Source organism: Trachurus trachurus (genome assembly GCF_905171665.1).
Source record: "Trachurus trachurus genome assembly, chromosome: 5".
NCBI lineage: Eukaryota > Metazoa > Chordata > Actinopteri > Carangiformes > Carangidae > Trachurus > Trachurus trachurus.
Window position 1 is genome coordinate 25,045,553 of NC_139896.1, and position 16,230 is coordinate 25,061,782.

Below are 16,230 nucleotides of genomic sequence, written 5' to 3' on the forward strand. Positions count from 1 at the left end.
TGTCTTCCGTTGCCGCCTGACAGGTTAGGAGCTGTTGTGCGTGTGTCTGACATGCTCAGGCAGTGTGTGAGCCCCAAGGCAACATATTTGTAAGGTCAAGAGGGAGTAGACAAAGTGTAGTGCCACCCCTGAGGGAAACTCGTGCTCAGATCACTTCATTTTAAATATAGTCTAGCTGAATAGAATGTAGCTTGTCTTTGACAGTGCACAAAGGCAGAGGCAAAAAAATCAAACAGACTCCATCCATGAGGCAGACTGATGTTCACAATTTAGACTTTATCATTTCTTACGAAATAAGTTGCATTGCTGAGAAGTGTAGGACGGAACTGCTGTGGTGGCACTCTGCAGATAAGATGGGCAAAATGATATCTCACTTTCTATGATGCATTTATTGCTCATCATTCACTTCCTCCACAGTTGGCTTTATGCACAGCTCCACTACTTCTTGATCTTAAGCCAGCTCCTTTATTTCCTATCTTACATTATTGGACAAACTGATTAATCCAGGTGTGTCTGACCTCACAACAATGATCAGACACACCTGGATTAATCAATTTGTCCAATAATGTAAGACAGGAAATAAAGGAGCTGGCTAAATTTCAGGAAGTAGTGGAGCTGTGCATAAAGCCTATTAGAAAGTGCCTTGATTTAAAAGAAAAACTCTGTCAGTTTGCTTTTTTTCTGGTTAATGGTGATAGAGAAAGTAGAGTCACCGAGAGCATCAACCCAGCAGAGGGAGCCAGAGTCTCACACATCACACACACCATATACACACACCATACACACAGACACATACATCAATCAAATTGGTCTGTTACTCTAAAAGTGACAAAAGCTTTCTTCTTCTTTTTTTCTGTCAGTGTCCCCCTGAATGGAAAAACGGGTCAAGCATCTGGAAGAGCAGCATCCCCACTGTAGCCCCTATCATTACAAATCACTTCTGGCACAGTGTCTTCAGTTTACATTTCTGTAGTTCTTGGCAGAGTCAGAGTGTGTGAATCAAGTGGCAGAGTTACAGTACTGAGGTCTGAAAACTGAACCACAGATGTAGGGGAAACTGTACGGTTTAAATAAACAGAGAGGCGGTGTCTGACTCTCTGTGTTCTCTCCTCTGTGTCAGTAAATCAAATGCACCTCAAAGGGGCTGACATGTTTGAAATGTCCTGTAGAATAATGGCCAAGTCACTGACGGTGTGTTCATACACAGACAGAGAAACGACTGAGTTTCTCTCGCTTTTGTCTGAAGCTTTCAGGTGAGTTTACAGCTCAGCACTGAACTCTTTGTAGTGTTTTCTAATGTCACTGTGAAATGAAGTGGAGAGTTTAAGTCAGCTCAAGGTTTTTGTATGGAAAACCTACTTTGCAACATCTTATACCTGAGCTAGAACCTCTCTAAACCAACAGACCCATAACCATATTATATCATCATGGAAATAAAGCCAAATTAAATTGTGTTATTGTGTAAAATCTTGATAATAAGCTGAATCACTTTAATACTTTCTTCAGGTATACCTGCCAGTGTTGCAGCCCTGAACAAGCTATAAACTGGCATAAATCATATCATCTGTGCATTTCCATGCTAAACCTCTATTAGTGTCAACATTTATAAACTACTAACCCACATAAACCTGTTAGAGTTAAACATGTTAAACACTAGAGTTTCTTCTCTGTTGGGCATTAGATAACAAAACAGCATGAGGGAGATCCAGGTCTAGCTCAGCACTGATCCAACAGTATGCAAAAAAAAAAAAATCAGACTTTAGTAAATTAACTTATCTCCACAACTTTTACATCTCAGGGAAAAAACATGGATGCAACTTTTTCTGATGTTGTGATTTGATCTGTTCATAACCGAATCGGGAGGCTGAACTCACAACTCCAAACCTCTGGTCCGCCTCCACTGAGAGGATGTTTACACATCCCTGTATGTTTTTGTGTGTCTGTGTGTGCGTGTGTGCGTGCATGTGCGTGTGTGTGTCATCCGGGTTGAGCAGAGTCATGCATTCTTTCCATTACCCTCATCAAATCAATGTTCAACACTCCTCCATCTACTGTCCCTGTACAACCATAGCGTGTGTGCATGAGTGTGTCACCAAAATGCCTGATCAATAAACAGATGGGATATTTGATCAGCAAAAACTGGGACAACCAGTCTGCCTGCTGTGGTTTCCAGATAAACTTCTGCCGAGTTAAACCAGTTTGTCCTCATTTCACACAGCTCGGTTCCATTTCTGTTCACCTCTTCTGTAAATTAAGATTGAATGACTGCTTCAGTGATGACCTCTAGCGCCACCCGCTGGCTGATATTTACGAAATTTGACAGGCATTCATGTCCACTCTCAAGATGAATATGAAATGAATTAATTCCTGCGGCAGGTCAGGCTGTGAACGGCATGGTGAGCAGTGTGACATGAGCTAGATGGAGCCTGAGAGGTTAAACTCAGGGCAGAAAAGTCCCATTGTCAAACACTGTCCCAGCCACTAGCCAAACACTCAGCCTGTTTTTTGTCAACCGCAGCATGCAACTGTGTCGTGACGGCTGCTCTGCTTCTTCTTTAACGGTGGCTAACGGTCCACAGGTCACCGTGGCAACAGTAAACATCCAAGAGGCCTGGTTTTGACATGGTGACCTGAAAGTGTTTATGAAGTGGATCACAGAGGTTCGATCGCTGAAGCTCCTTAAAACACGAGATTACAACTGAAGAAAACAAAACATGGGATAGGATTAGATTAGTAATTTGAATCTAAATCGAATCATTAAAGAATACCCAAAATTAAATAATAAAAAAGTGACCACAGAGATAAATCAAATCTGAGTAAACAACATACAGTACAATATAATCAACAATCCATGAAAATAAAACCAATCCAATACAAACACAAACTAATGTAAAAATGTCAAATGAAGATAATAGCCTTCTAAACACCAAACAAAGTAAATGATCGTAAATAGAAAAAAGACAATTGAGGATTGACTTGGCTCTACTTAGTATCACCTGGCACGTATGCAGCTCAATCCTAAAATTCACTGTCAGTGTGTCCTTAAACTTGAAACAGAGAAGTGAACAACACAATAACCCTGTAGCTAATTCCCTCAGTTGCAGCTATAGCCAAAAATCAAACTTTTTTTGAATATGACAACACACTGTCATCTATTCTTTATGCGCAAACCATAATGGAATCAATGTAAATTAAACCCATACATGTCATAGTGCTCATGAATTAAATGTCTGTAAAAACAGGATTTTGAGATGATTGGTCCTTTAAGACTTTATTCTGCAGTAGAAACGTCAGGAGAACAGCACAGTGGACACAGTGGAAACTACAGGACATCCTCCATGATGAAGATCCGTTACCCATTCACACACGCACGCACACACACACATACAGAGGTCACTGAACATTCATCCAGTCTTTGACCCTACAGTAATGATCCTGTACAGTCATTAGTACCTTTATATTCATGTATTTCTGGAGAAAAAGTCACAGAAATATTTAGACCCGAAGGTCAAATCACAGTGAATGTCAATGTCAAAATCCGCCAACCGCAATTGCCGCTTATCGTTTTTGTCCAAGTGGCTTTCAGCCAACCAAGCATGGTTGTAAATCCTCCTGGATATTGCAATTAGCTAAAAAGTCAGTGAGTCAAATTAAGAGAAAAATCGAATCGAACCTGGTGTCCCATGTGGTCAAGTGTCTTCAGAGGACGGCAAGGTCATGGCAACTCTTGGACCGCACCTTGACTGCCATGCGCTGGTTGTTGCGGGCCACCAGTCGGTCCAAGAATCGCCGAGCCTTCTGGGTAAGGCTCTCCTTGCGTTTGTAGATGGAGCGTCGGCGCTGGATGGCCTCGCTACCATCCCGACGGAGACGGATCTGTCGGACCACACCCTCAAAGAGCTCGGTCACGTTGTGCTGCAGAGATGCAGATGTCTCTATGAACTTACAGTCAAATACCACAGCACACGCTCTGCCCTCTGAAAAGAAAGATAACATGTAGATAGACAAAGACTTAAATCAGTGATTGTTTCCTGTTGCCACTTGTTGTATTTGTGTTGTACAGTGGCTTCAGAAAGTATTCAGATCGCTTTACTTAATGTTTACAAATTTAGTCAGTCAACACTCAATAACACTAAAAACCCCAAGATGATAAAGTGAAAACACGGTTTTAGAAATACGAATACAAAATACGAAGAACAGAAGTACACAGGAAGCTTCAACCTTACAAGTCATGGGTCTGAATACTTTCTGAGACTGCTGTATGCATACCCTGTGACCTTTGACCTCTACCTTCCACAGCAACTTCTCTGGATCGCACAAGGTCGCTCTTGTTGCCCACAAGGATGATGGGAAGGTTTTCAGCCTGACGGGCACGTCGCAAAGTGATGCGGAGCTCAGCAGCAGACTCAAAGGTGGAGCGGTCAGTTACGGTATAAACAATGACGTAAGCATTCCCCACTTTCAGACAGTCGTCCGTAGAGGAGGCCCCTCCCCCCTCCTGATAGAAAGACAGAGAGAGAGAGAGGGAGGGAGAGAGAGAGAATCATGTTATGGGTAATTAAAGTTTTCGTAAAGTTTATCTATGTTAAAATAAGAAATGTTCTTCTGGTAAAAGGTGTTTTTTTTATGAGCATAACATGTATGCTCTTGAGATCCAGACATGCTCTGTGCTTCATCAACCTTACACACACACAAACATACACACTCATTGTACCAGTTTCTCATTCTCCCATGTGTCCATGACGATGAGTGTTGTTTTCTCTCCATCCACTGTCAGGGTCCGTTCGTATGTGTCCTCTGTACAAACAATGAACAAAAACAACCAATAACAAGACTAAGAATCTGAAGCCATGCCAGCAGCTGTAGTTTATTTACAGGATGAATGTGTATGTTTTGGTCTTGCTTCATAGCTAATATAACCATAAACAGCTTTTTATTTGTGTGTCTAGAAACTCTTCAAGTTCAGCCCCAAACCTAATTCTCGAACTTTCCAAGATTTGTCATGTTAGTTATATTTCTATCATTCTCTGTTTTCTGCTGGAGTTAGCATGCTAACTAGCGGGCCTTGGCATGACTGGCTCATCATGTCACTTTCTAATACTGAGACACCCATGGTGTTCAGTCTACCTGATGTTAACCAGATATGTTTATCATATTAAACAGTATACTTTTGTAATGTAACATTAAAGCAGAAGTAAGCGATCCGGTCGTTTTGGCTAACTTCTTGTCAGCCGATCGAGTTAGCAGTCCCCGCCCTCGTCCCTACGTCACCACATTCACGTGCATCCCTTGGCTGCACACACAGAGAGGACCGCCCCTTTATGCCGTTCTCTCTCCTCATTGGATAAAGGTTGTAGGATACAAGGGATGTTTTCTCCTCGGCTTACAGCAGAGCAGAGTGACTGACAGACCCGTGTTTCAGACCAAACACTCTATATAAGTGATTGCCGTCGGAAGATATAACTATTTAAGACTTATATTAACACAAAAATTCCGCTTACTTCTGCTTTAACCTTGTATGTATATGCACATATTTTCTTATTTTTAACACAAAGTATAACTGTAAGCTTAATGGGAATGTCATTTGTTTTGCAGATATTTGATCATATACTAAAGAAGAATTAATACACCATTTTTAAAGTTTTATCTTGAGTGTTCCACTTAATCAAAATTTATTCTGTGTGTATTTGTGCAGGTGCAACTCCTCTGGCACAAAACCGACTTGGCAGCAAGTAAAGATGAAATACAAAAACGTAGTTCAAATGGCTAGGTGTGGTATAATTTCATCATGATGATATTTAATCTGCCTCACCTGATTACACAGCATTCAGTGGCTACATTCAACATGTGATCACAAAAAGAGGTTGCGCTTCAACAAAAAGGCTCATTCAAATCAGAGTGCTGAACCAAAGACTGAGGAGAATTCCGGTCATTTACAGTATGACCCCTAACTCGTTTTCCTGATGGTCACCCAGTGTTGGGGGGAGCAAAAAACGCAACTAAAATTAATGGCTACCTGCGCTTGGGATAGTGACAATGGGGTTACACCCCGCCTTTCCAAAACCCCGCCTTTCCGAAAGTAGACTTCCATTCTTCATAATAGCGGGTTTCACATTTTTTCTAAAGACCCCGCTATGCTGAAAAGGCTGTTGGGGAAGACCCTCCATTCCGAAACCCCCCCACTCTGAACGGACAGACGGACGCAATCAGAAAGGAAACGGAGGCTGCGCATTGACCCTTTTTCCCTTTTTGGGATTAAACGGATCATGTGCATATTAATTAACTGCAAAACAAGCACTTCATATTAATGACATATATGCTCATTATGCTTCTGGCCTGTCTAGCCTCTAGGGGGGCCATGGTGTAACTCTGGTTTGCCTGCATCAATTTTAGTCACGTTTTACTCCCCCCAACACTGGGTGACCATCAGGACAATGATTTAGGGGGTCAAAAATGACCGGAATTCTCCTTTAACTGTTTTTTGCTGTTTTCATAACAATGACAATTAAAGTTGTTATCGTGCAGGCGGGATATTCAATGTTTGGAGCGAGACCGAGCTCGGTGTGTGTGTCTCAGACGTTTGATTGACGGATGACGGATCCAATATCAGTGGCTGATGAATCGTGAGCAACGTGACGCATAATTTGTGTGCCTGCATTATCCAATGTGAAAAAAAATACCCCACTTTCTTACTCGAAAATAGAATTTTGCACAAAGTTTGGGCTACATCGTCTAATAGACGAGTTATTACACTAATGTTAAGACCCACAGTGGGCTCAAATTCAGTTATTTTCTGAACACCTTTAATATGAATCAAAAAGTTTGCAAAAAACGTGCAATAGCACATCTTAATTTGTAAATTTGAGGACAAAATACTCACTTTTCATATAATTTATTCTGGCTCACATCATGCAAAAACACGCTGACATGTTTCAGCTATGCGGCCTTCACCAGAGCATATATCACGTCATTCTTCCACAAAAAGAACACACCCTATCTGCCACTGCTTTCAGTCTGCAAGCTTCAGATGAAGAGGGAGAAACTCAGGGTTAGTTGAAGATAACCTGCCAGCAAGTAGGCTAGGTTCACAGAGTATATTTCCATGGTAACTGACTCAGAGTAAAGCTGAAAAACCCAGACTTTTCTTGCACTCTGAGGCCCCGTCCAGACGAATTTGTTTTTTTCGAATCCGGATAAATACTTTATCGGATTGGCCTCGCGTCCACACGGATCCGGCGTTTTCAGGGGGTGAAAACGGTATTTTTTGAAAACGGGTCCCAGAGTGGGAAAATTTGAAAACGCCGCCCCAGCGAATCCGTCTGGACGGCCAATACGGACTTTTTCAGAAACGATGATGTCATGATGCCCCCCGCCGCTCTACCTGTAACCTGAGACACACACACACACACACACACCGCTGCAGCAGCTGCTGCACACTGACAGTCTATGCACGTAACAACAACAACGGCCGACTAACGTCGCGTCGCTCAGACGCTGCGGCTGAATCGCGTCTGTTTAATCAACACTGATCATCATTTACTCTGACACGACGCCCTGTCAACATTTAATCCCATGTTTGAGTTTGAAGACAGCGGGGGACTTCTTCTTCTATTGAATTACAGCGTGGACTTCCCGTCTTCTTCAGCTGTTTTAAGTGTTAATGTGTGGCAGGCAGCGCTGCAGCTCCACACACACGCCTGCAGTATGTAGGTACTACAGCGTTTTGGGTCGTTTTCACTGGATCAGTGTGGACGCAGATATTTTTGAAAACGATGCCGTGTTTACGGAGATTTTTTTCAAAACGATTAAGAAAAAGATCGGATTCAGTGAAGCCGCGTTTTCGTGTGGATGGGGCCTGAGACTTTTACTCAAATCTGCTTTCTGAAAACAGGGCCATCATTTAGACCTGGGGCATTCAACAAAAACAAAAACAGCAGCAATAAAAACATTGCAAACTAATCAAGAGAGTGTGATCAGTTAACCTGAAAACAAACAACAGACAGGCTCTGCCCCCTCACACCATGTCAGACTGTCACCAGATCAATACAGGCTGTCAATCGTGGCCTCAGGCCCATCAGCACGTGACGCAGGAGCTGATCAATGGTGTTGGGTCAGTCAAGGTTGTGATGTGAAAACAAAGTCAAAGACAGAAACTGAGCACTGAACCTCTGAGGACTTGGCATAAAAGTTACAGCGCAGTATAAAACATGATAGAAACCATGTGGCCACAGATTCTCTGATGGCTCAGCCTGTCACCTCCATGATGTTACTGAACTTGTGAGAAACTGCAGAGGTCACAGACTAACCATGTCCAGTGAATTGGTCCTAATGTATAATGTCCCTTTAGTGTCATCATAATACATTTACATACAAGGAAAGGTGCAACATTTTAGGAAATGCACATTAGTTGTTTTGAGTTGTTTTTTCAAAGATGTGAAATTTGATGCATCTTGTTTGAGCTGGACAAATGTTTCCCCATGGTTACATCTTCATGCTAGGCTAAATGTGTTGGCGGCTGGATGTAGCTTCATATTATCATACTATTCAGACATGAGAGTGGTATCAGTCTTCATGTGTAGAGGCTACAGTCCTCAACGCAAGCGTCCCCGGTTTGAATCCCGCGTCCGGCGGACCTTTCCTGCATGTCATTTCCCCTCTCTCTGCCTCCCCCTCTCCTGTCTCACTGTGTGCTATCAGATAAAGGCAAAAAAGCCCAAAACAATATACAAAAAAAAAAAGAATGCTAATTTGGCAAAATGTCCAACTTTTCTTTGCTGTTGGTTATCTGCTAGTTTGTTCCAGGGTACTGTATTGCAACTAAAATAAATATCCAGCAGCACCAACAGCATTTTCCCCACAAAAGACACACCTATAAAGTTCATTCTCATTTAGCCTCTTGTTAGCAACCACCTTTTCAAGACATTAAAATACTTTTTAAAAAAAACACACACAACACAGCTGGGGTATTGGGTCACATAGTATGTTATGTGTAGAATAAAATGTGAAAAAGTCTTGACCTTGAGTTGACCACAGATCTCTGACATTAACCACAAAACCCATCAAGATGACGGGAACTGGAGGTATAAAATTGCTAATTAAAGGGACAACGAGGAGTTTCTATTCGGTTATAAAAAAGTCTCACGTTAATGTGGATGAATCTCCGCTACCCACACTTGTTAATGGCTCCATTTTCGCTAAATATATCGATCTGTCTCTATCGTTATTTTGTTATTATTAGTGGTGGCGGAAATGCTGGTTGAGCCGACCAGCGTTTCCTTCGTGGCGAGTTATGAGAATAACGCCGCAGAATCGCCGTTTATGGTCGGAACTACGATGGTATGTGAACCTCTTTGAACCTCTGACTTTAATTTTTGATGAATGAAAACATGAGTCTGTCTTGCGCCTGTCAAAGAAATGTACGGTGCGCGCAGAGGCTCATAAATGTAGTGTGAAAACGCTTCGCTTTTCCAAAACTCCTCGTTGTCCCTTTAAGTTCCTTGGTACGTTGTTCCTTCCTCCTGTGGTGCTCTATGAGAGAAGGTAGGCTACAACTCACAGCTGAATGAGTTAAACAATCAATGAACTAGGCCCCACCTCCAGGTTGTTCATCTTTTTCTGTGATCCCAGCAAAGATTCCTGCAAGGCTCGTCTTTCCAACGCCATGGTCGCCAAGCAGCACAACTCTGTAAACACAGTCCGATTCACTCGGCGAGTCGTCATCTGAGTCTGAACTCCAGTGGGCACGGTAGTGGAGGGACTTGTCTCCGGGATGGTACGAAGCTGATTGTCCAAGAGGGGGATGGCTGCGTTGGGGACGTGGCTGCTCTGGGTCCTGCTGGGTGCTGGCGGGGACCCGGGGATCTCGATTCAAGGACGAGTGCTGGTAAAAATGGGCAGGAGGGATCGGCGTGCTGCCTCGCCGCTGCAGGGGCTCCTTCTCTCTCTGGGTGTTGAGGGTCATGTTGCTACGGTAATGGCATCAGGACAGGATAGACCTGAAGGAAGAGACAGATTTCAGTGCAAAGTCTGGCCCACTGTGGTCTTTGGCGTGTTAAGCCTTCATTAAGAGCTTATTTTGGTCACTTCGACATAGCAGAAACAAGTTATGAACATCCCATGTAAGTATCACCTTTGGATGTTGTTACAGGTGCTACAGACCAGAGAGGATAGGGGAACACGTTGTTAAGTGCCTTAGTTTTTGTACCCAACCTTCCTCACACCACTGCTATGCAGATGATACCTTACTATACCTGCCAGTCCCACCAGACAACCACGTGGTCTCTGCATCCAATTAAACTTCTCTAAGACTTTACTCTTAGTCATCGTAACCATCAGTCTCTCCACCACTTTATCAATACGAAATTGTTTCTTATGTCAACTGAGGTCTCAAGAAACTTGGGTACCATGTGTGATGACTGGGTGTCTTCTCTGACCATGTTGCAGATGTTTTTTGGCCAAGCTGCTCTGCACTATACCACAATTCCCACTGAACTGAGACTTTGCTGTTGTCCCTCATCTGTGCACCACTTTGGATAAAAGTGTATGCCACATGAGTAAATTTATTTGCTATATGAAATATGAACTGTTAATTATGTAGCTATCATGTCACTTTGGCCGAGTCTCTCATATACTAAAAGATGTACATCTCAAGAGACGGATTTAATTAAAAAGAATAAATACAGTTGATCAGCTATGTTTCTGTCTAAATTTATTTTCACAACATGTGTCCCAACATGTCAGTTTCTGGCACTGTTCAAGGATGGAGTTATGGTGGCAATTATTTTTACTAAGAAGAACTGAACAAAAGTTAAGTTTTATCTCTCATTTTATCTAGAGTTCTGTTGCTCTGCTCTCCACCACAAACTGACAAAACAAACCTGGTTAAGTGAACTGACTACTGAATCAACGATTTCATTGACTAAATCGGCAGCTGTTAACATGAGGTCCGGTTTCTGATGACTGAACATGCAGATGTCTGCTCAGCTGTGACACACAGTGCATTACTCTTTGGTTGAAAGTTTATTAACAGAATAAAAGTCAAAAGTTACAGCTGCAGACAGATGGCTGCTGAGCTATTAACCTTACAAACAGTACTAAATGTGCACTAGACTGGACATATTTCTGAAGTTAAAACAGTCTGAATATGCAGCAAACATCATGGTGATGATGAAAAGTGATGTGTTTACTCAGAGTGTTCTGAACAGTGGTGGCACCATTTGGCTTAATAAAAAAGGAAACAAAGTGCAAACTGTATTCAGTAAGGACTGAAGAAAATGGTTTACATCAGCAAAGTGAGCTGTGATTTACACCTTTATCTTATTCTGATGTCTTTGGCTGCTTTTGTCGCACGCAATCTGCACTTTTATATGTTTTGTGTGAAGCATTTCCTCCTAATTCTAAAACTGATCAGACAAATATTATTTTGAAACCTGGTCCCTGAATCGACCTAGTGAAGACTTCTAGTACACACAAAGCATACCCCTGCAATAAATAATTCAAGTATTAAAAGGTGCCAAATACAAAGAGGGGAAGGCAATTTGGAGCAGGTAAAAGCTTTGGAGGATGTGAGTAAACCAATTACCACATTCTGGCAAATGATAACAGCTTCAAATCCTGCAGAAGTTGATGCCCATAATCAGTAATTATTTTTGACGTTTCTGCTAATTCATCCATAACAGAACCACAAGCAAAAGACATTCATGAGGTCAAAGGTTACAGCTAAATGACTGATAGTTGGTGGAGTTTATGGAGACAAAAAGCACTATAAAAATTACCACAATAATATTGTTATGTCAAATGTGTGAAAACAACATGTGATCATATTGTCAGTGTTTTCATGTAAAAAAAAACAAACAAACAACAGATATGGCTTGATATAAATTCAACTAACATGAAATATGGCTCACATGTGATATTGATGTAAGCACACATGCTTACATTGAGATCTTCAAATCACACCTACTGGTATATTACTGATTTTCTTATCTTTGACTTTTAACAAAAAAGAACACACAATGTGTAAAAATTCAAGTTTAAGGCATGCTTTTCAGATAGATAGATAGATAGATAGATAGATAGATAGATAGATAGATAGATAGATAGATAGATAGATAGATAGATAGATAGATAGATAGATAGATAGACTTACCGTACATTCCATGAACAGTCTGTCTGTCCAGCTTCAGTAAACAACAGAACTGAACTGAGACCTGTCTCTGTCTCTCCGTCTCTGTCGGTGTAACAGTAACCCGCCTGGAAAAAAAAGTTCCACAACAGCGTTAAAAATTCAGCAGTGGAATCACAGAGTTATCTACCTCCCTCTGTGTGTGTGTGTCGGAGCGACAGCAGAGGAGAAACAGATATCTGAGGAGGGAGTAATGTGTGTGTGTGTGTGTGTGTGTGTGTGTGTGTGTGTGTGTGTGTGTGTGTGTGTGTGTGTGTGTGTGTGTGTGTGTGTGTGTGTCTGTGTGTGTGTGTGTGTGTGCGTGCGTGTGCGTGTCTGTGTGTGTTTATGTGTGTGCATGTGTGCGTTTCATCAGTTTGGAGGGTGAGTTGGTTTAGGAAACATTTTAGTCACTTCCTGTTTGACCCAAAAGATACAGTCTGGCTTCATTGAACAGTTCAGTCAGGGCTGCCTTAAACATTGGATTATTATTGTTTCCCTGTGGCTAAGTGGAGTTTAAGTCAGACCAAGGAAGGGCTTTACAGTCATCAACACAGATCCCAAAAATAAAGAGGATAAAAGCTTTTCACTGACTGAATTGCCAAAAGACTCTAGTCACTTAGCAATGCAGTTGTTGTACATTATAGAATATGTTTGAAGAAATACCGGTACTAATATAAAGGAGCATAGTTGGCAGCTAAATGTTTACTAACTGGCTTGAATTAAAGGACTAGAATTAGCTCATGATCTTTCCTGCATGGGTGAGCATTAAATGCTAATTTAGCTAGTTGACAATGGATTAATTGATGAGGATGCCTTACTAACTGATAAAGAGCATTATAAGTTTATTATTGATGAGAAGTTGGGTCAGTTGGCTGCAGCTAATGAATGTAACAATGAAAGCTGTTAATCTTACTATGCTTCCATTTAATGTTTCAGTCAGCCTATCCCAGCATGAAAATAACATTTAGTCTGTTTTGTGGGAGCTGTCCACGTTTTCAAAGGACCTTACAACAAATGACTTCTGTCATTATTAAATACACTGATGATCAAATATCCGCTAATTAGTTTCCCCAAGATGATGTTTGTCTTGTTTTTTGAAGAGCACATTGTCATACTGTAGAATCTGGAAACATTAAATTGTATTTTTGGCTAAAAATTAAGTGTTATGTCTAGGAATTTAAGATTTATGGATTATCCAAAAATAGAAACAAAATCACAAAATATGACTCTGGATTTACCATGAGTGTATTCATATGCTTATTCTATGCTTAAATCTGCATACTTTTTTCTGGCAGAAATGGGTTTCCATAGTTTACACATGAGCTGACATGGAAAATTGGATTACACTGGAGAAACACACATCACTTCCTTTGTGACTGTGTAGGCCTCTTACAGAAACTCAGCTCTGCACAGATGTTTAGATTGTATCCACCCCCTCAGTTTAAAAGTTTAACATTTAAGAGGAGGAGTTTCCTCCAGGATCACCATCACCTAATCTAATCCAGTGATCCAAAAATACATTTTATTTCAGTTACAAGAAGAGAAGTTTGTCAGTCCAATCAGCTGCTCCATCATGGACAGATGGTGAGAAACAGCAACGTTGAGATAGAGTTCATTTTGTTTTTCTTCATAGACAATGAGTTGGTTTTGTTTCTGTCTGCTTAAAAGAAGTGGCTGTTCATTAAACACTGTAGCCCTGTGTTCCTGTTATGCCTATAGATTTACAGTAAATATACAGTTTACAGTGACGATAAAACAAACAAAAAAACTTTGTCTAACCTGCAACAATTGAGTTTGCTGAAACAATAGCTCGGGGAGCTAGAAAATTTAACAAACACAAGGTCCATTTGGTTGATTTTTTTTATTTTTTTAAAGAAGACCCCTGTAATATAATTTTAAACATGAATACGATCACATCCATAAAATAATGCTACAAAAACTTAGACTAAAACTAGTGGTCTTAGCTAGGCAAGAAGTCACTATTAAAGGTCAGGCGAAAATAAAAAGATACTGAATAATGCAAGCTACAGCTAATAGTCTTATCATTAGTCTTCATTTTGACATAACAAGAGAAATGGCTCAAAGTTATCTCAGGTAGCAGTGGACTGGACTGAGTTTAAACTGCCAGTAATGAGCAGAACAGAGACAGAGACACTTATGTTAGTTTTAGCTCTGATAGCATGCAGGACCACCCAGTTGTGTGTTTTAACAAAACAAGTAATCCCACAAACTAATTTTGTCAGTTGAGAATAAACTGCTTGTGATTGTAAAGTCACTGTTGTAAACCAATACCAAGCTTGCTAATATTTGAAGCTTTTATCAGCACACTGTTTAATCTACATTTATCCTTGTGTTTTGTTTTGTTTAGTTTTTTTTTGCAAAGGCTGAAACAGACACCATCCTGCAAACTCTTACATAAAGCATCTTTTATCGCTGCTACATGCACATCACTCATACAGAGACATATAGAGAGGTGCAAAGACTGCCCAGTCTTATTCAACAGGATAATTGTTGCTCAGCGGAGGGTTGTTTGTTAAACAGATGCCAGATGATAGGCCGAGTGGATAATTACACAAATAAGCAGGTGTTCTTAATAAAATGTTTGGTGAGTGCGTAACCCTGGAAAACACCCTGATAGAACATGTTACCTGATCAGAGACAATGAAATACTATATACTGTTCTTTAACATCTTCAACTGATGTCAAAGAACAGTATATGAAACATAAAACTACTGAACACACATTTTGTTGTTTGATCTATAGTGTTATTACTGTATGATAGTCTGTAAACACTCCTGCTATGTATGATTCTTCATTGTTCAAAGTTTTCTTAATAAATAAGAAAGAATCCCTTTCCAGAGATTATTGTATAATAATAAACTATTCTATTGAACCGACAGCTGAAGTGCTGAAATCTATTTTGTCAAAGAACTACAGTATATGAAACTAATGGATCCATGTATATCTGTTGTAATGATAGTAATGTGTGTAATAGCTACAGGTGGAATATTGATTCCTGCTGCCCCCACATGGTCACTAAAAGAACAGCACTCCACTGCTGCAGTGAAGCTATTTCAGAATATTAGTTTTTTCAATAATAACATAAGATGCAGGCGCCCCATATACAGATGTTACAGTCCTCCTCACTGCAGTTGGCTCCGGTTCGAATCCAGCATCAGGTGGCCCATTATTGCATGTCATTCCCCCTCTCTCTGCCTTCCCATTTCCTGTCTCTCTACTATACTATCCAATAAAGGCAAAGAAATACCCCAAAATATACAAAAACAAAAAAAACATAACATGCACATCTAACGAGGGGATTAACTGTGTCTGACAATCTACGTTCTGGTACAATGATAGTTTGTATTGAAACAGTCTACTTCATACTGCTCACATTTTGAAATCACGAGACCAAGATCCGTCAACAGTACCTCTGTGAGGCTTCAGACAGGAAGTTGTGGGGGGGGAGTGTCCCCTCTCAGGGTGTCACAGAGTGTCATCAGCAGGTTGCAACAGAGACGCAGAGAGACAAGTCACAGAAAGGCAGAGAAGTGGACGTGCTTTGGCCCCATGACAATTGATTGTTGTGGTATACCTACAACTGTTTTTAGCTTCATTTTTCAATACATGATGAAGAAATTACTATTCCATACTTGGACTTAAATGCCCTACTTCCATGATATAATATCGCTGTAGCATGATTTTTTTTTATTTTCAATATAATATCCCTAACCTTTTGTGAGTAGTGAATAAATATAATATATTCTTTATTTAGTTTAACTGATGTTATGGAAGTTGTATATAGGATTTTTAACATTGCCTTTAAAGATTGCTGTTTTATTATTTTTTAAACTCTGGTCCTGGAAATCACGTGTTATTACAGATGTTTTTATTATATCTATTGATCTTGATAAGTCAAGATAATTCACTTTATTTTGAAAGTAAACTGATTTTTAACCATCATGTGTAAGATTTTATGATGCTGAGATGATTTAACCCATTTGTTAAAGCAGAAGTAAGCGATCCGGTCGTTTTGGCTAATGCTGCGTTCCAGGCAGGCTTTT

At 40.6% G+C, this 16,230-nt stretch overlaps 1 protein-coding gene across 1 annotated transcript; it reads right to left on the minus strand.

Annotated features, from left to right (window-relative positions):
* Nucleotides 1-3,699: 3,699 nt before the first annotated feature.
* On the minus strand, nucleotides 3,700-9,961 carry rem1 (RAS (RAD and GEM)-like GTP-binding 1; the record flags this gene model as incomplete). The annotated part of the gene is made up of 4 exons (XM_083971351.1): nucleotides 3,700-3,977; nucleotides 4,291-4,498; nucleotides 4,715-4,797; nucleotides 9,595-9,961. The coding sequence occupies 4 exons, from the start codon at nucleotides 9,959-9,961 to the stop codon at nucleotides 3,700-3,702; spliced, it is 936 nt and encodes a 311-aa protein (XP_083827477.1).
* Nucleotides 9,962-16,230: the final 6,269 nt, after the last annotated feature.